At 31.5% G+C, this 22147-nt stretch overlaps 1 protein-coding gene across 2 annotated transcripts; it reads left to right on the top strand.

The window, feature by feature from the left end:
• The first annotated feature begins 11 nt into the window (after window positions 1-11).
• LOC134696727 (amyloid-beta precursor protein-like) lies at window positions 12-18184 on the top strand. 2 transcript variants are annotated; one of them, XM_063558652.1, is made up of 4 exons: window positions 12-211; window positions 14666-14896; window positions 15589-15819; window positions 16797-18184. In XM_063558652.1, the coding sequence occupies exons 1-4, from the start codon at window positions 79-81 to the stop codon at window positions 17123-17125; spliced, it is 924 nt and encodes a 307-aa protein (XP_063414722.1). In that variant the 5' UTR covers window positions 12-78; the 3' UTR covers window positions 17126-18184. The 2 variants fall into 2 exon arrangements, with proteins under 2 accessions (XP_063414722.1, XP_063414723.1); XM_063558653.1 differs by lacking the exon at window positions 14666-14896 and having other exon boundaries at window positions 17-211.
• The last annotated feature ends 3963 nt before the right edge of the window (window positions 18185-22147 follow it).

Here is a 22147-nt window from a genome sequence, read left to right as displayed (position 1 = left end):
TAGCGGAAAGGTTTATTTTATTAGCATTTAATCATGTGACTTGATAAGAAATGATCTCTTGAACAGTGGTGTGCAGAGATGGGGCTTTACTTTGTTTTAATTTTGTCAGTATTTACTTTATGCAATGTGTATGCAGCAAATTATTTAGGACCTACGGATGAATCAATTAAAAATAAAATTAGAAGGGGAGACTTAGAAGAAGGATTCTTGGGTAAGTTTTCTTTTACTAATAGTAATTTTTGTTAGAGGCGTATTTCACACTTTGTTAAACTATCTGGATATCGTATTCTATTTATCAATACAGCAGCGGACTTTGTATTATAAAACTTTTCAAACATTTATCTTTCAGTAACATTTTGACTGCAGTTTTAATTTCCATTGGATATATTTTGTTTAATTAGCAAATTTATTGCCGCAATATGATTTTTTCCATATAAATTTGTTGTTAAAAAATAAGAAAAAGCAAGATAATACGAGTCTGATATGCCCATAGAAAATGATGAAATTTTGTAACAGAAGAAATTAATATTTGAGTAGAACTGTGTAGTAGAACTGTGTTACTGTGGATTTATCAAATCTATGTACTATATAGTTGAACATTGTGTTTTGCGCTGATGTGGCGTAAAGAAATCATCAATCAACCAATATATCTATGTTGAAAAAGACGAAGAACTCATTTGGAAGTGGAGAAGAAAAAACAAATTCAATATTGGAAATGAGTTACCCCATACACTCGGTTTTTACAAGGACCATTTCATTTCGACAACGACCTATTTATTAGTTTGATAGCTTAATCATGCAGTTATGTAAAATGTCAGTTGCCGATGTCCGTCCAAGATTTTATACACCAAGAAATTGGGTCAGTGTTAGACCAACACCACTTAAATTGACCCGGGCCCTCCGAAAATAGTAAAGAAAAAAATGGGATTAATTAAATAAATTTCAAACACATTGACAGGTTACATAATGCTTCCGCCAGCAGTTAACCTATATATACATGTATATACAAGGCATGCTATCTTTCAGTATAGTAATATTTTTTTTTCTGAAATACTTTATATATAATGATTTTCGCTAACCCATAGAAACATTACATTTGAGTAGAAATTGACAAAATGATTCTAAATTTCTTTAACTTGAGTAACGTTTTTTTGACATTTTCATATTTTTGAATTCGAGTATCACTGATTAGCCTTTTGTAGACGAAACGTGAGTCTGGCATACAAAATGTCAAGTCTAGTATCTATGATGAGTTTATATTTGCATAACCTTCCTTTCGCTACACATTGCTACAAAAAAAAACTGTAATTGAGTTCTATTATAAGAGTCTGATGTTTTCCCATCGTTTCAATTGACTGTGAATGTTTGGATTAAATTAATTTTAAAAGTGGTCGACGATTTACTGTAACAAGTGCTGCTGGGCACCAAAACAGCATATCATAACCATAACAAAATAAACTGTACCATTTTGTGTCGGTAGCCGATGAAACTGAAATCGTTGTAAGATAACACTTCACAGATTATACATCAGATATTGTCAATGAATTCACTTTGCTTAGTTTAGTCTCTTTTTTATAGATAAATAATCAGTTGGTGATTAAACATGCCGATTTAAATTTATTCTTAATTTGCTTTGTCATTTCAAATTTTATAATTTTACAAGAAAAAAATATCTGATATTTGAGTTCGACAAAATACAGAAATCACATTTAAAGTACACTTCAAACACTGTGATAACAGATACAAAGTATTTCATTAGCCAATGTAAATTCTACGGACCCAAGGGAATTAACAGCAGCTAACAAAAATTGTAACTTAACTTTCAACTTCATAGGAAATGATAGGAAAACTACAAAAGTATTAACATGAACACGAATAGAAAAGTCCACACCAAATTTAAGTCCTTTCAGATTGGCCCACCTCTTGATGTCAGATATTTTCAACACGTCGTGCATGCATAATACATGCTTTCCGTTTGATTAGTAAATGTTAAGCAATTTTGCACTTAACAAGTATGATAAATTGAAAATAAGTCAGATATAAATAATGAAACTTTATCTTCCCTCCTCCACTCCTAATATGATTAAGTCATCTTGTTATTATGAACAATAATAGTGCAAATGTTCTTATAGATATAAAACTTAAAAGATTTGATATGATTGCTATTAAAACAACTGTCGTTAAAGATCAAATGACAATGATTTTAAAAACAAAAAGTACAGACAAACGAACAACGACCAAACCTATACAGATTAAGGTGTAACGGCCCCATTATGACAAAATATAGAAAAAGCAACAGCATTTTTAAACCGTGATGAAGAATGAAGGAAATATACAAATTGCATTATAAATAGATATTTTCTGGTTTTAGGATAAATTTTGTTGACAAAATAAAGATTTTTTGTTGTTGTCGCTGTAAACATTAATGTAAATAATTTCAAATCCTTAACACAAACAATATTCAATCTGAAGCATCTATCTATGAAATATAAAAATAATGATTGTTAAAACTAGTTTTTATAATATGCCACACAAGCGATCTACTTGTGGTAGTTTTAGGTGTAATGCGTTATGGACAAAGGAGGGTCACATGTAATATAGTGCATTATAATATTAAAACCCATAAAGAATATCATTTCACAAAAATTGTACACAAAGAAGCATATTTATAAAGATTTTAACGCTAATTGGATCAACTCGAATTTTTCTTCAATGCGTTTCATTACATAACATACAAAGAGTGAGGTTATCAATTTAACGAAGAAAACCATTCTTATATCAGTCCACCTAACGATTTAGCTTAAATTAATGAAAGACACTTAAAACAGAAATAAACACAGAACTTCTCCAAATTGTGAAATTATGTAAACCTAAGCAAAACTGGAGTATATACACATGTGTGCGTACATGATGAACTAGCTCAATCACAATCGTAATGTCTCTTACAAGTACAGATATCGAATCCGAGATAAGCTACATGTAAAGTCAACATATGGTCACAAATCTGTGTTTACATCTATATTATCAATTTAAAATTAACACAATTATGAAACTTGTCATTTGAAATAGTTTACGCAGATGTGGAAATCGGGTGTACCATACATTAATATATTAATTTGTTTAAGCAAAATTGCTTAGGGGAAAGGATTTTTATTAATGAACTGTTAAATTTTACACAAGTCATAGAAAGGGCCAATTTAAATATAAGATAGATTTAATATAAATAAAAAAAATGTCCTTTTCTCAACATTTCCTAGTTAAATGTTGAAGCAGAAAATGCGGCGTACATGCCTGTCCTAATCCCTTTGTCTTATATGACCTCGTTGATTGGTTGCCCTCATACATTTTTGTAATATAAAGCTTCTTAATGTTTTAAAGTATACATGTATACTTCATACATATATCATATAGGAACTTCTGGAAACCCAGCATTTGAGACCATTTCATAATTATTGTTACAAGCTAGTGAAAGGACAAGATATGATAAGAATTGGTTAAGTTGTCGTAAAATTTCTTGAATTTTAGTGATCATTTTTCATATCGCTCTTTCTCTTTCATGGCGGTACTTTGACATCAAGACATGGAATATACATAAATTTCAGTATTCCATTTAATTTGCTTGAAATATTCAACTTGAATGCCGTTTGACTTAAATCTTATTAAGACAAGACCACGAACCACAAATTTTTCAAACATGGCGAAAAACCCATGGTACACAAACTGTTCCATTATGTTGAAAAATAGCGGATTTTTGCTAGTTTCTGTTTACTGTGGCCGCTTTTAGAGATGCCAATAACAATTACTAAATTAATCACACCCGGTTTGTAAAATTGACATATTTCTTTAAACGATAAAATACGGTCAACATTTTTTTTCTGTTCCACAAATTTTTTCTGTGTACCATTCTCGTAGTTGTCCTTGTCCTTTCCCATTGGTATCAGATGACGTGAACACCTTGTGCGGAACGATAGGAATCACCATCTGGTAGGTACCAGTCGTCGATATACTATCTGCTATCAAAAACATGCCTTTAATTATGACATCCTTTATTCAATTGGAAAGATGAATCTTTTTGTACTTATCAATTAACAAAGGGTTCGCCCTCAGTGAACCACAATAAGTGTTAACCTGTTGGCGGTACGAATTTCTCTTATATTTATGGGTTAAACAGCGCAGGGATCGATAGATCCTCGGACTTGTGAGCCTTTGAATGATATATATAACCCTTCAGTTGTTCCCACCTTAAGCTAAACAAGTATGATTTGACGAAAAAAGGTAATGATGTATCGAATAACAGTTTATAACATTTAAAGGTGATCAAAATTTACACGGTATACATTGCAGACTGTCACCATTGAAGATTTGTATTTATCTATTGACGGAGCGAGGCCGAGTTCTCAGCAGACACCGTTAACTAAGTACGAGTATGTGTCTGTTACTGTAAAATACTGGTGTAAAAGAGGAACTTTAATAATTTTTGTACAAGCAAAAGGTGCAAAATATTCACTTAACTTCTGTTTACATGTGGTATTGAATATTTTGTTTACTCACACTGTGTTTTGTTTAATGTTTCCTTTAATCTTAGCATGAAAGACAAAGTCACGAATAACTTAAAGGACTAGATATTTACAACGGTATAATACCGTGGTTCGCTCCAATTTTTATACCTGTAAATAGATATTACATTTTAAATTGAATTAGGAGAGGAAATCAAATATAAATTTAAACAGTATTTGAGACATTTCGAATTACATATTTGTTGATAATGACAAAGCAAAATGAAAATCGAACTTTTATTTTGCCAAGGTAGGGGATTTCAATCAAAACACAGATAACATATCAAACATAATCTCATTTGTTTTACGACCTACTGACAGACTGATCAGTAACACGATAGATCTTATATATAATAGAACACGATGGAAATGGGAAATCTTACCATTACACAAAATGAGTAAATGCTCAGAAAACACAGACAAAGCAAAATAACTGCGTTGCTATTGCTTATCTTCATCTCAGGATGACATGATAGTTTCAACACAGAGCAAAACCTGTACACTCATTGCAAGTTTAAAACGGCCCTAAGCGTCGGGTTGAGCGGAATTCTTTGCAAACTGACGTCACATGCTCTTTTCTTTGAAAAATACAAACAAGGAATAAAAACATATGGAATACTACTGGTTTTAAGAGGTTTACTAAACAATAAAATACCAAAACTACTAAACTCTGAGAAAAATTCTAAACGGAAATTCCGTAATCAAATGGCAAAAACAAAGTAAACATGTTTGTATAGTCTTAAAGTGGCTACTTATCATTGCTGACGATAAGACGAAGAAAGATATTAAAGATGACGAATCGAACTCAATATTAGTTCGCAAAACACACCACACTAGGTTAATGATTGAGGGACATGAACTAATCTTACTGTTCGTGAAAAGGGGTGCTGCTAAAGTGTAAACTTTTGCTTCATTATTGACACCCGCCAAGCTGCTTGTGACATGTTAAAATCTGGTATTAAATTGCATTCAGTTATGTTAAAGAAAGGACAGGACTTTGGCAACGACAAATGGAGCATATCTATATTCATCTATGATACATATATCATATAACAGACAACTATTGAACGGTTTATCAGCGAAATATACATTGTCCCAGTTTAAACAGTGTAGATAGTTTTTACATGAATTATCTGTTTAAATTGTTCACACAGCTAGTTAATGAAATATCAAAATATAGACAGACGAACCTTATTCTATACAATAATGATTTCTAATATGAATTATCAATTTAAAGTGAACTTTGTAATTTTTCAAGATATGATATCTAAGTGGGTATTTGAAATTATTACTAGTATATCAATCAACAAAAAATAGTGTAATCAAAATACAACTTATTTTTAATCCTTACATGCATTCTTGAACATTTTCTTATACAACATTGACGAGGCAAATACAGGAATGAGCTACAAACGTACTGAAATGACGTTTACAATGAATATCAATTCGATGTCGATTCATTCAGAAATGATTTAGGAACATAGATTCGAACCCCCCTTAGACCAGGTTGGTAAATTTAACTCCTATTGTTTACTGTCACTAAAGGTCTTTGTGTATTTAAATATGTATACATCAGAACACTTTCAAAAGTTAAGGTAACCTTCTTCTTTTATAACTACCGTTTGCTTTGTACATTACTCCTTATTTTCAGTATCGCATCGTCAACGTAATCAGGAAGTAATTTATTTTGACTAAACTGTCTTCATCGTCCTGTTCTCAGTTTTAAAACTAAAACACTCAGAGACTGTAAACTTGACATGAGCAAATTATAAGTTTTATAAGACCCAAAATGCTTTACATTTTTTTTAACGAATTTGCCATAAGCCAGCTTTAAAGTCAAGTATGAAAAAAACGAGATCATTAGATAGAAATGATTTAGTAATTTAACACAATTGTAACGTATGGGTGTGAGCTAATTGAAACTGTTACACTATCTTAATTGTAAATGTAAACCAAAATATTTAAATCAAACTTCCATCATCCAAAAAACATTATGTTCTAGAAATTTTAAAGAAGAGGGAGCAATGCATCTACCAAATGCGTGATACATTCAAATTTAAGAGAAAACTGCAGAGATATTATTCTGCTAATTTGTTTTTTACTATGTCCATTTTCAACTGTTTTATTGTAATTCGAAAAAGAATGATTCTCATAACAATTAAAGGATAATTAGAAGGAGTTATATACACATTTGGAAAGAATTAAAACTAATGAAATACATGTATACCAGGCTTATAAATTGGTACGCCAGATGCTCTTTGATACGCAACAATTTAAACTAAAATCTGAAAAGTAATGAGATTCCAATATCGGGACACACTCAAACCACATACATGTAAAGAAAGAATTTTCATATAAATTGATATCGATAGAAGGTTGATTTTCAAATGTATACACCCTAAAATTTAAATTACATAACTTAAATCATATTTATCGAATGCAGATCAATCCGTACCTACTCGTTCAATTGCTACAGTTATATCTCTATAGCATGTTGATTAAAACTATCCAAACAATCATTTGAAATTAATATAAGCAAATTCATTTATTTCACTGTTACAAAGATGTAGCTTGATTTTCCATATACTGATAAGTTAAAATGACACAAATCTGAAATTATTTGACATATTTACATTATAATAAGAGGATGATAAACTGTCAGATCCCTACCAGCAATTAGAAACCATAACCTGACATCTGCATGAATGGAGTTCAAATCTATGGATACAACCATCGTTTGCGGCGGCGACGATATTATACTAGTATGACGTTATTAAATTGTAAAGCAATTTAAAGATTTGCCATAAATTTGGAAACACAAAAACCTGCCATAGATTTGGAAACACAAAAACCTGCCTTAGATTTGGAAACACAAACACCTGCCATAGATTTGGAAACACAAAAACCAGCCATATGTGTGATTTGTTTGACGTTTGTAACTGTCACATTTGCCAAAGATTAGGAATCTTCCATATATTAGGAACTCGCCATAGATTTGAGTCATATACAATGTAATATAATCACTATATAAAATAAAGCTGTTAAATGTTCTCATATTGTTTTATTTTTGGTGAAATTGATTTTAAAATGTAATTCATAAACATAAACCCAGATGTGCAAAATATTTGAACTTGTTAACCTATTTTCAATGTAGAGCTGTCTTGCAGTAAACAGTGGCTCATGAATAAACGAATACTTTGATGGGAAATATTTCAGACATTGTACAATGATAATTGTCTATAGCTGGGATAATGCAATGACTCTTAAATCATTTAAAAGCAACAGTGTATTGACATTAAAAGTATTATAGTATTATTGGGTTGCATTTAAATGGATAAGTAATTTTTCATGAAAAATCTATAGACATTGACAGCAAATAACGAAGTCCTTTATAACCAATACCCCGATCGAGGAACCCATGTCTGTATAAAATAATCTCATCATAGATACCAGGATTACAATTTTATACGCCAAACGCGCGCTAAGTAAATAAAAGACATGTTAGTGATGTTCGAATCAAAAGAGTAAAGAAGGCCAAATATATATATATATATATATATATATAAATACAGTGATATGAGGTTGAAGAATATCAATGAACCAAATTTCCAAAAGGTTATGTCAAATAAAGCTAAGGATAGAAAATCCTGGGATAGAAAATCAAAGTCTGTCGAAAAATTCAACAAAAATAAGCTGTAGACGTGGGAAAGTCTTTTATATAGCTTACTATTCAGTATGGGTTTTGCTAAATCTCAAAACGTTCGATGACCTGTAATTGTTCACATTTCTGTTTGGTCATCAAGAATAGTTGTCTCATAAGCAATCACACCGCATAAATTTATGTTTATTTTTTAATCACAGTAATAACAGATGGAACATATTTGGTTTATTTGGTTTCAAGAAATATAGTAGTATTGAAACATCGGACCTGTTGGCTACTTTATTGAAATTTGTATATGGTTTCTTTTCATTTAACGTTATACGTGAAAAGAAAAGCAGAGTAGTTTTATTACCCCAGTGTTTTTTTAACAAAAGATTATCGTTGAAAATCGGACCAACGCTCAGTTGGTCCTTTTGATATTCTGTGGAAAACCAAAAAATAATGTTGAAATTTAATGGGATTGAACGCCACCAAATGTGTCTGCACATGATATTGAAGTGTATGAAAAATATTGGAAATTGCTCTTCAATTTGTTTTTTATTTGATGTTTTAACTGTATCCATTGAAGTGACACGGATGAGGTTTTTGTAGACAAAATGCGCGTCTGGCCAAAAAATTTACTAGTTGCTGTGTAATCTATTGTTTAGCTAAATTAAGGCAACAGTAGTATACCGCTGTTCGAAATTCACAAATCGATTGAGAAAAAAACTTAAACTGAGGGAAACACATCCAATATATGTGGCGAACTACGACACAAAAGAAACGCAACATTAAAATGTAACACACACAAAAACGAACTTTACTATAACATAGTCATACTCTGTTAGTTGTGTGTAAACTTAAGTTTATTTGTATTCTACCGTATATCCAAACTTTTTGCAAAGTGTAAATTAATTTGGATTTTAAACGCAATGTAATACCGAGCGACTGCACATCATACTTGATACCCACAAATCAATATGCATGTTCAGTGTATGATCGCCGTAAAATTTGCAATTAAATTTAATGAATTTGTCTATTAATTACTATAGATAAAATTGAATAAATAAATACGTGTAATCATCTTTCTATCTATGTGCACTAACGTTATGAGGGTTATAAGTTTATTGAATTACATTTTTCTAAAATTCATTATCCTAGTATGAAATATGTTAGATTTAATTAAAATTTTATGTTGTTTTTTGTTAAATCCATATCAATCATTAAAATACCATCTTGAACCGTCTCATATAGGTAAAGTCCATAGCTATCTGGGAGATGTTTATTTGAAATTTTTTGATATCCCTTATTGGATTCATTGTCAATCATTCAACAAAGAACGATTTTAATTTGTTTACACATCAAGTGAATAAAATAAAAACCACCTCCACATTAGTCCAAAATAATTAGCCAAGATTAAGATACAATACTTGATACTCAAATTGAATTGTCATTAAATGATCCCAATTCACATTCAACTAAAATTACTTTATTTTTGTGCAAATAAGCTGCAATAATTTATAGTGCATAGGTTCTCGTGTAACGTCATTAAAAGACCTATTGGAACTTAATAGCAAACTGAATGTGCAGACCTACATCCTGTTTTTATTTCGGTAGAAAGAATCCCCCTCCTAAGTAGATATTTTCTAATTATCACAGTTTCTTGAAGCTAATTGAAAAGGAAAGACACGGGTTTGTCAACACTGAGAACATTTAAAGTTAATACACTGAATTATAATTATTTTGTAGTACAATAGTAAGTTATTATTCATTAAATATGGGCGGTATTTTTATTATATCGTCGTTTGTAATGGCACGGTGGTCACACAGATACTCGGCGCTTCGTGTATTGACAAGGAAAGGTTAATTGGTCTGTTATTTCTATATATCTTTGTAGAATGTCTTTTCGGTTAATATATAACCTACTGTGTAATATTTATTTTGAAGTTTAAAGTAATATTACATATTTACTAAAACAATAACATTACTTTACTATTATAAACACGTTTTATTTAGTAATAATGTTTTACATTGACCACTGAAAAGTTATCGCGAATGTGACACACACGTATTAGTTACGCAATTTATATAGAAATGAACATTCATTGATAAAAAAATACTGTTATATCTACATAAAAAATCTGTTTAAATTCATTAATAAACGCGGAAATGATTGCACATTGTGTTGGAGTCAATGAACAATGCCGATATATCTCAATTAGGACAATGTTAATTATTTTTTAATAATTGCAATTGACATTTTTTCATATTGATATTTTCACGTGACCTCGGGTATACATTTCAAGAAGACGATAGTGCGAGAGGGTGCAAGGAACCAAAAGGACGGGACCAATTATTCAGTAGAACGTACGTCCTAAACAAAGGTTTAAAAAGTCAGAAGAAACTGTCAGAGACGAGTGATTTTTAAATTGATATGTAAACACTGTTTAAAAGTTTTCAGTTCAGTCGAATGAATATTTGTAAAATTATATCAATAGACAAATGCTTTATTTGTTTTGTCATGCACCTTTTGTTCAGTAAACAGTTAGATATATATATTAGCGTGCTAAAATACCTTAAAATCGTCACTTATATATATATATATCGCCTGAATATTAAGAATACAATTATATTTTTGGAGTAAGAAGCGATGGTATAACTCACCCAAATAGATTCTGAGTAGTATTAATGAGGGGGAGGACAGGGGTAAGGGAGACAGGGAGAAAGGAGGTAGGAGAAAGGAGAGGAAGGCTGGGAGAAAGGTGAAAAAATAAAATGTCTCTCTTTTTAAAAAATGATCTAATATTTCAAGAAAAAATATCTCAAAAGGAGATGTTTTATTCTAATGGGAGAAAGGAAAACGGGGGTAGGAGAAATGAGAAGAGGGGTGGGAGAAGGGAGAAGAGTACCCCCTGTCCTCCCCCTCATTAATACCAATTGACAAATATGTGCATCATACTTTTCAAATGATATAAAGAAATGCGTTCAATTGAATCATATTATGGAAGCATTTCAAACAGTAGGTACGAACTGTTTGCTCAAAGCACATGAAATTAATGTAATGGACAATGCATACATATAAAAAAGAGCAGAAACGATTTTGGGGATACTTCGTTGACCATGCAAAATACACTTTATATGTGGTGATACACGTTGTTGATGAAACCACAGTTACGTAAATGGATTGTATACTGCTTTGTTTGGGGTCTCATATACATTTTAAAAATCATGATAAATACTTTCAATGACAAATCTTCAAATTAAAAGTGTTATCTAAGTTAAGATATTACTCTGGTGAAATATACGAAATAAATTAGGTATAAAATATTGATATTCACTGAATCAGTATTTAAAATATAATATTTTTCTTCATATTTAATATTAGAAAGGAATGCTATCAGATTATATTGGTATATGATTTCAGTAGAAATTGAAATGTAAATTTGACAATAACCTAGGTAGGTCTCACATTACCAGATGATTGAGATAACGTTAGGCAATACACCAGTCGGGTTGAGCAGTGACATCGCTGCGTCTTTGCAAAACGTTTTATCACATTCTACCTTCAAGAAATACCGTAAATTACCTTAGTTGTTCAAATTTGATTAATCTTTCCACAAAATATTACTGAAAGTGTTGTAAATAATGGTTTATCTGATGCATGGTTAATGTCTTGGTTCTACATTGAACCAATAAACGTATTTTTGAAAGCTAATACCTGATATGTCGATTTGATGGATTAATTAACAACCTATTCCATTAGATAAACGATTCCGTATTCATTCCATTTGTCTCTTGAATAAATAAATTACGAAGATAACGCGTACTCTGTAAACAAGACATTTGCTTAAAAATAATCATGCCTAAAAACACTAAGATACGGAGTTATATAGATACTAGTTATAATACTAAATTATATAATCTATAAAAATCCGTGTGTACTTAAGACAATCATAGTTATCAATATGTAGCGTCTTTCGCATTTTGTCCCACTTTCTGTTTGTTTTACATCATTATTATTTTTTTTATTTCAAATGATATACGCCAAATTTGACGAAAAGACACACACTGAACACTGGTTGTAGACATAATTTGAAATATGGAAAAACTATTTAAAATTTCGAGGTGTTTTACTTCAGGCAACTCCATTTTAAGGACACTTTCACAAAGTTTGAAAATTCTATTACCAAGTTTTTTTTAAGTATTTCGTTGGTTGAAGGATCAGCAAAGCTTAGATATACATGTAGCTGCTAGAATTGTTTTTTCTTTCTTTCTGGAATGTGAAAACTTTCTAGTTCTATTGGTAACATATAAGTCAAGAATACGACAGTTATTAGCCATTCGTTTGGTGTGTCTGGGATTTTGATTTTGCCATTTGATTAGGGACTTTGTTTTTGAGTTTTCCTCTTCGATCAGTATTTTTAGGATTTTACTTTTTAAACAAGGTATTATATAAACGCCACTGAATCAAAAATCACATTTGAGGACCTACCATTAAAGAGTTAATGATTGTGTGGTTGTTTTTACACACTTTTAGTAATGATATTGGTTGGTAAACGGATCCATAGAGTTGAAATTTTACCATGAGAATCAGCCTGTCTATATATCATTACAACTGACAGATTGGTTTCTAAGAAGATGTTATTTCAAACTTCTTCTTTTATACACATCAATTATTCATTATTTTTTTTTTCATTTTTATGAGGATAACTTTATAGCAACACATGATAGAAATAAATATGCTTAAATTTTGTCTTTGCACAAGGTCGTGCTTTTCTCAAAATGCTAATGACGTACTTGTACTTGATTCGCAGAAGGCAAACTGATTTGAGAGAACCTGGTTTAAATGTTAACGGAAATTTGGGGTTTAAACTTGCTTTGATTAGTACCTACTTTGTGTCGTAAGTCTATTTGATATTTGTTGAGTTTAAGTAGCAATCTGATGAGTCGAACCTTAATAATATTAAAGCCATCCAAACGTGTTATAAGCCCAAGCCTGGAACCTAAAATTTGGTGGTTTTCGTTTGTGTTGAGGTTTCAACAATAACCACATACGGAGTAGGTTTGAAGACAATCAAAGATATGTAAAGCCCAAGTCAGGAACCTGTAATCAAGTGGGTTTCTTTGGTGGTTTCTGACATTTTTATGTTTATTCTTTGTTGTATAGTTTTAATTATGACGTTGGGTTTTTCTTTTAAATAATTTGATTTTCTGTTATAGCTGGACTTTTTATAGCTTACTGAATGATTTGTGTTTTGCTTGGTGATGTTTAAATGTTTACGTAGTATGACTGTTTATTTTTTATCTACGTCTTATTTGCAATCATACCATATCTTAATGCTTTTAAACATTTCTTAACATTCGAAATATTTGTCTTGCATGAAATAGAAGTAAAAAGATTGCCTTATTGCCTTCCATAAACCGATTGCAAGAATATTAATAATGGAAATCGAAAAGATCCAAAATATTATTATAATTTATATACTTGTCTGATTGTTTAGATACCTGTCGGATGTCGACAATCCTACAAGATATTGGTAGAATTTTTGTTAAACATTTCTTACATGGGTGATGATACACTTTTACTGTTTTTAAATGACTTTGTTTTGAACGTTTACGGTAGCGGAACACACACGACTGTTATTTATGATGTGAGACAGTCTTTTGTATCATAGATAAATAAATACCATGTTAAAGAAAATCAAATTTAAATGAAGCAATAAATAAACTGGGTTTTGTTTGATACGTTCATTCATGTAAATGAAAGTCTCCTTTTTCCAGCTATTAATTTGTTCTAAAAGGCAAAGCAGGTCATTAACGAGCTGTTTAAATGATTTATTGCTAGAATATATTAGATATTGCTACCCTGATAGTTTTATGCTTATGCAAATTTGATTAAACGTATATTTTTTCTGAGTAAGTTACCTCATATATATGATTGTAGCAGTTTCGCATTTCTTCAATTTATAAAGAGCTAATTAAAGTTATATCTTTTACGAGCATCAGGTGGAAAGGCTTTAAGAATTTCAAGTGCTACATAATACCCAGTATTGACGAGTTTATCGCGAATATCATGTGACACGTTTTTCTTCACAATTTTAATTTGTGCCCAGCCTCACATCAACCGACTGAAGTTCGGACTGTTAAACTAAACGACTATGAATTGCAATCATGAACAGTTGTCTTTGTCAACTCGTCATGAAAATGTACAAAAACTTTTAATTTCAATCTTTAAAATCATAAATACGAGAAAAAACGAGAGACAGGTCAATGTTAATATAAAACCTTGATATCTTTTTAAATAATATATCATTCATCATTGATGACCTCTTCATGATTTTAACGAGAGGAAAAACATTAAAAAGCCATTTGTGATACTCATAGCAAGACTTGATCTAATGTTTATTAAAACCAAATGAATTCCTTTTTACTATCAATTGTAAGGGAAATACTGTTATATTTTTTTCAGAGGACTCCTACGTTAAATGTAAGTGGCCAACACCGCCTGTTCACGGATATATTGTAGGCCCAGTTTCTGTAGACACTGGATCTATAATTCATATAGCATGTAACCATAGTTATCACTTGATTGGTGCTAACACAATGCAATGTCAGGCTGTACCAAATCCTTTTAAACATATGGCGTTATGGTTTCATCAAGTTGGAGACATGTCTTATAGCGATCAACCAAAGTGCATAAGTAAATAAATTCAGAATATTGGTGATGGGGCATTATATATGATTTCATTAAGTTGGAAATATTTATTATAGCGATCAACCAAGAATATTGGTGATGGAGCTTTATATATGAGTTCATCGAGATGGAAACATGTATTATAGCATAAGTAAATCAATTCAGAATATTGGTGATGGGACTTGCATGTGAATTATAGCGGAAAAGGAATATATTGAGTAATTCTTTCTTTAAATGTCAATTCACTCATCAATTTTATATAAATTGATATTTGTACTTTCATGCTAATTAATGCCATAATGTCAATACTAGTACTGGTAGTTTGTGTTACTATTTGTTTAGACAAAAGTGTGTGTGCCAGTATACAGCATTCCTTGCATGTTTAGGAACAGCTAGTTGTCTCATATTGTTTTATGTTGTATTCTACTGGTTTTACTTTATGTTATTTTTTTTAATCAAATGATTATGAATTATTCTTTTGTTGTAGTTTTGAGTAAATAAATATCTACAACTGAAAAGGCCTAAAGTACAACTTTATAAAGATTACATTCTCACGTTTTCATTTTCAAGTGTTTTCATAGTGGTACATAATGTATCTAAATTTAACTGGGGTAAAACAAAAATAATGCATGAAATCATTGTTTTCTTTTTATTGTAACTATGGCATTCATAACAAGATTTTTTTTATGTATTTTCAGAAGAAATAGATCCTACACCACCTACCAAGAGGAACAATGATTACGAGGAAATAAAAAATCAATTGACAAAACCAGGTCGTAACAACAGACCTTCGAATGAAAAACCTGGTAAATCTTTCAGGGTTCCAAAACAAAATGTTCCAGAATCTGCTAAATCACCGAAGGAACAAGCACCCGAGGTATCTCCACCACCACCTTTGTCATCACAAGGAAGAGCTAAGCGAGAATCAGGTGAGTTAAGAAATTGTAAAGTATTGGTAGTAAGGCGGTGATTTGACAGTTGCACACATCTTAAAGTAGATGCACATGTCAGTTTCAAAAACTAACCGAATGATACCAGAGGGACAGTCAAATTCATAGCTAAAAAAAACTGACAACACCATGGCTTTCAAAGAAAAAGACAAACAGAAAAATAATAGGACACAATACACTACATAGAAAACTAGACTAATCAACACGAACCCCACTTAACTAAGGGTGATCTCAAGTTCTCTGGAAGGGTAGGCAGATCCTGTTCCAGATGTGGCACCCGTCGTGTTGCTTATGTTATTACAAACATTATTAAAAATATCAAAAGTACTTAGGTTTAAAAGAAAAATTAAATGACTTTATAAGAGAAATCGTTAAATAAGCACTAAGCACACACTAAATTATGTCGTGCCTGCTTAATAAAAAACTAAATATATGTATGTACAGTATTATTGTCAGCCTCAATAAAACCTAGATTCTTCCCTAAATGCATCTTTTATAAAACATAAGTAACATCGTTTTTCGTTTTTTATTGACATGCACTGGAATTTAGTGTTCAGAAACTGTCCTCGACATTAATTAATCGAAAAGAGATACTGATGATTTTTATGTACATAATAAACATGTATATAAACACATATATGCAGTGTGTTACAATTCAAGGTATCCCTCGACTAACGACAGCTATATTTAGTTAAATCTAGTTGGTCGAGTATTTCATGGCTCTGAACACAGTGGAGGACTTGTTATAAGGTACAACAGCATGGGTTCAATTCCCGCAGAACGGAGGACTATGTCGAAATACATTTTACAATATCAAATATATGTCTTGTCGACATTAATATATTTTTCGTATAAAAATTAAACATTATTGCTTTAATACACAGTCCTTGCCTTTAGTTTTTCCTCGTCTCATGAACAGTATTTGTTTTCTATTTCGTTTAACTTTTATTTGATAGATGATCAGATTCTTGTCGAGTTCGAAGAAGAAAAAGAATACAATGAAATGATGGAGAGAGAAGAAGACGAAAGCGATGATAACAATTCTGAAAGTGAACTGTTAGATGGAGTAAATGAGAAACCCGAACCAAATTGTATTGAACCGAGAAGCACTGGACCGTGTCGGGCATCAATCCTGAGATACTTCTTCAACAAACAATCCAAAAATTGTGAAACGTTTACATATGGTGGTTGTCGTGGTAACGGAAATAATTTTGAGACAAAAGAAGACTGCGAAGAACTTTGCAAATCTTACGAAAAAGTCGACAGTACGTCGAATTCCACATAAATATTTTAAATGTTTTATTGAATTTATTCGGTGAAATGGGTTCATCATTCCATAGACAAAATTTGAGTGAATTTAGTTTAGTGGCAACATTGAAATCCGCTAGACTAAGTGCTATGATTATCTGCATTTAATGTTACCTGTATACAACATAACTATGCCATGTATGAGACATACAATGAAGAGTAAGAGAGTTTAGTATGTTTAATAAGCTCAATTAAGTTTACATAAGACATTTATTGAAACAAACTAAAAACAATGTGGACCAATGTCCAATTATATTTTCTTGCCATTCATGTTTAAATCAATGTCAAATATCAAATCAATTTAATTTGATTTGATTAAGAAAATATGTATTAGAATATATATATAATCAAATTTTTACAAAGTATTTGTATAGTCAGACACAAATATTTACTATTTAATCCATTTTGTGTAGAAATGATGTATGGTGCTCAATTGATGACGTCAAACTTGGTTATACACACTTTTAATTGTTTTTTTTTTATCATTTTTATCAGTCCAGTTTTCAATCGATATAGACCGTTATACCCTTCATACCAGGTACAGCTTCTGCATTTGAAGGAGGATAGTCAATGTAGTTTTTTTCTAAGGAGTTTATGACTTAATTACTACATGTTCAAATAGATTTAAAGAAGGTTATTTTCAGATGAGCACGAACTACAGTACTGGTGATGTAATACATTTGTTGTTTTACTTAACGACACATTAAATATCACATGGATGTACAACTATGCAACTATGCTCATATATATTTTCACAATTTGTTTCTATTTAATCAAGAAATTATTATCTGTACGACACATATACAGACACAGAGACATACAAATATACAACACATTTAAAAAGGGTTAGAAAATGAAAAAAACCATATTGTAATAAAGATTTAGGAATGTACATGTTGCAGTGTACTATTATTTTACCAGATGTATTTATGTTAAAAAATATTGTGATCATTCTGTTGTCTGTTACTGATTTTATCAAAAATAATTGTTGTTATTGTTATAACTTGTATCGTTGAAATGAAATATTTCTAAATAATTATTTGTTGTTTCTTAATTTTGCCGAGTGTCTTTTACTCGAATACTGCATTCCCTATAATAACTTGATATGAAAACAAAATTACAATGACAAACGGTTCTCGAAATGGTTAAGGTTTGAAGCAACGATACGCAGTTTGCTCACATGGTTAAAAGTATTAGATTTTAAATCAAGTCTCAGTAAACTTTATTTACTTGAAAATCGCTACGACCATGTTGCTTAATTTCGATATTCCATTTTCGGATTAAACAACTCCTTGACAAAAGTATTTTTCATATCAACCAGATCTAAAATTAGTAGTAAGCATCAACTGTATTATATTCTTGCTATCGTAGGAAAAGTGCAAATACATTTCAAATGTTTTTTTTGAAATAAAATCTTTCTTAATTAATGTTTATGTTGTTTGGTGTGTATTAGTGAGGTAAATATAGTTACATTTCTTACCGAAATATATAACTCAATGTGACAAAAGAAAGATAAGTCTAATTTAAAAGATGTCCTATCACCTACATTGAATGCATGACAACACAAATCTATTAATGCCTTTCAATAAGAAATCCTATCCAACTTTATTGCTGATGCAAGTGCGTTTGGTATACGTTTCGAAAGTGTTTATATATATGCTGCTCACAAAAAAGTGTCCTTCAAGATAAAGAGTGTACTATGTTCCAACAATTATGTATTAATATACTTTGGAGTAGCGGTATTCAGGCGACATATATTAAACCATAGATCGTCTGTTTCAGATGTTTAAAGTAATATTCGTCGTGCAAAGTGGCATAACTCAGTACTATATAATTAGTAGTTAAATCTATTTCTATATCTGTTTTTGTAGATTATTGTTTTTCTTTGTTACATGTTCCCGTTCGAAAAGAAATGTAATGCAAATGAAAAATTAAAAAAAATGGGCAAAGGAGCATGAATATAATGCAACGTTGTTTTTGCATTGTGTTTTTTTATGCAAAATACTACTATTTACTACGACCATTTTGCTTTTCCTTTTGCAACCTTTTAAATAAGTGGGAATGCCAAAATTATTCAGAAGTTCAATTTTTTAAAAGTTGAAAAACTGTGCAAACTTTAAAATCAAATTCACGTAAGAGTCTTCAATTTCGCCATTAAGTATGTTTCTAAAGGGTCATTGCGGCCAATCTATATTAGATAAGCTTTCTTATTTATGTTATTATATTTAATCTTGTTCTTAAAAAAAGTGAAAATAAACTGACAACGAAATGGCTGAAAAAGACAAATAGACAAATGTAATATTATTATACCTTACATATATTACAAACAATCGACCACTTTCGAGTTCATCCGTCACCGGGACAAACTCGTCAATTATGCACGCCTTTATGACGTCATTTACCAGATAGAGGGGGTCGCTTGTATCCCTTCACTTTTTACGTTCATCAAGCGTCTTAGTGGTCGTCTTTGTGCAGGATAAACTAGAAATAATGGTTGCTCTGTAGGTACTTACTGACAATTCCCTAATGACAGCAGTGTTGATTGTCAATTTTCAGAATTCAATTTGCCGAATAATTCGTACAATATAGAATTATAGTTTTCCAACCACTCGCTCAACATTGGAAGGAAGTGACGATTTCCCTAAACGCACATATGACGGTGATAAAGGCGCGTATAATTGACGAGTTTTTTTCCGGTGACGGATGAACTCGAAAGTGGTCTATTCTATTGGATAACAACTTATTACGTGACATGAAATAATTCGTTTAATTTTCATTCAATTGCAAGGGAGGACGAATAACCCTTAAAATTTACACCAGCGGTGAATAACCCTATTATTCACCAGCGAATAACCTTTTTATTGACTAGATTTGCACTCGAGTTGCCTCCCATTAAAAAATGACGTCACAGACGTACAGCGTTCAAGTTAAATTGACAGTTCATCGAGAGACGAGGAAATAAGGCCAGGGAAATGAATGTCAGCAGCCGATGATATCGATCTCTTATAAACTGTCCTTTTCAACAAATGACAACTTATCACGTGACATGCTGCGCCCTCATTGAAATAACCTTCTCGTGTTGACAATTTTGAATATTCACATTTTCAACGGGCCATAATTGTATATATTGTTCACAAGGCACAACACAGAAAACTAGACTTAGCACCACGCCCCCTTCCTAAAACTGGGGATGTTTTCAGGTGCTGTGAAAGGGTAAGCTGATCCTGCTACACATGTTGCACCTGTTGTATTATTACAAACTCGGTAAAAAGTCTAATTCGGTAGTCACATTGAATTTCATCAAAATGGAACGGGATTGTAGTTACGACGAAAGGAACATATTCCATAATGGTCAACCAACTCGTGTTTGCGTCCGTAAAATTTTCGAAGGGATGATCATTTCAACTTCATCATTTAGATATCTTGGTTTAATAGCTTAATTATTTGTGAGCGGGAAACCTGCATCAAGGAAATCGTGATAGGAAATACAAGCCCGGAATATCGTATCAATTGGAAGTTATATATTCCTCGAAGTTAGTCGTAAAGTTCTGTATTCAACCGACTCTCATTATCAATTTCTAGATGTATGTCAATATGCGAGACAGACTTAACTGTATCTGTTGTATCCTTATCTCTAGTAAGATGGGATAGATGCATATTCGCTATAGTGTGATAACATCATCTATATAGCGGAAAGTACTGTTAAAGGATATTTAAAAAAAAAAAGAATGAAATGTGTGATTCGGACAAAATATTTTCCTCAATATGTAGCATTTAACGTTAACTTGCATTTTTGACTGAGAACGAAGAGCCCTCCTTGCAGAAGGGTACACTAGATATAGACACAAACTTTTTCATAATAGTGGCAAGGGCAATTTTTCAAGAGATAGAGGCAATTACCATAGATTAAATTAAAATCAGAAGAGTAGACAAACAAATTTGAAAAGGGGAAAGAAGTGTATAAATCAAACACGCTGAGACAGCACATGATTGGCATGTAGTTCGTGTGGGTCTATCCGACATTTGCTGGCAAACTTTCCACATAGCTAGTAAAATATGTAGTACAGAGTAAATATAACAAAGGAAGAGGTTTACAGGAAATGTGCGCGAGGATATCACTGGTCTTGGGATGTATACACGAAACTGTGATGTTTTTCAAAACGCATGTAGTGGCAATGTTTGCTTACAACTATGGATAATGATTTATGTTGAATCCTTTTAAAAGTGGAAAAGGAAAAGTGAAGATTTTGAAGGAGGATGGCAAAAAGATTCATACTTGGAGGTGGAAGCCGTAAAAAAGTATTTGCTGAGGCAGTTATTGCAGGTGAAGATGTCACAATAAGAACTGGTTGTAGATTCTGACATTCCACTTTTATTGTCTCGATAACTATGATAAAGACTGGTGTGAAAATGGACCATGACATGATACAACAGAGCATAGATATAATAGCCATTGTATACAGGTGCAGAGATACTTGGTCAACATATTTCATTCAATTTAACTTCGTCAGGCTATTATTGCATTTTGATAGATAAAACTGAAAAATTCCAGTCGCAGGTTATGTGCTGTGAATCTTGAAGAACAAGTGAAACTGCGAGCTAATGCTCACTGATGATACCCCCGCCGCAAGTGGATAATAATAGTGTAAAAATATGCAAGTGTTCGGTAAACAGGAAGTTGTCGAGTGATGAATCTGAAAACACGGTATAGCTGACTTATATAAATCCTGAAACCAAATTTCAGAAATCCTTGTATTGTAGTTCCTGAGAAAAATGTGACGAAAATTTTCAACTTGGCTATCATGTGTTCAATCATACAAGTGTTCGGTAAACAGGAAGTTGTCAAGTGATCAATCTGAAAACGCATCACACGGTTTAGCTGACTTAGATAAACCTTGAAACCAAATTTCAGAAATCCTTGTATTGTAGTTCGTGAGAAAAATGCGACGAAAAATATTCATGGGATGGACGGACTGACGGAAGGACAGACAGAGGTAAA

This window comes from Mytilus trossulus, chromosome 14 (assembly GCF_036588685.1).
Source record: "Mytilus trossulus isolate FHL-02 chromosome 14, PNRI_Mtr1.1.1.hap1, whole genome shotgun sequence".
Classification (NCBI taxonomy): Eukaryota; Metazoa; Mollusca; class Bivalvia; order Mytilida; family Mytilidae; genus Mytilus; species Mytilus trossulus.
This window is presented reverse-complemented; position numbering and strand designations above follow the sequence as displayed.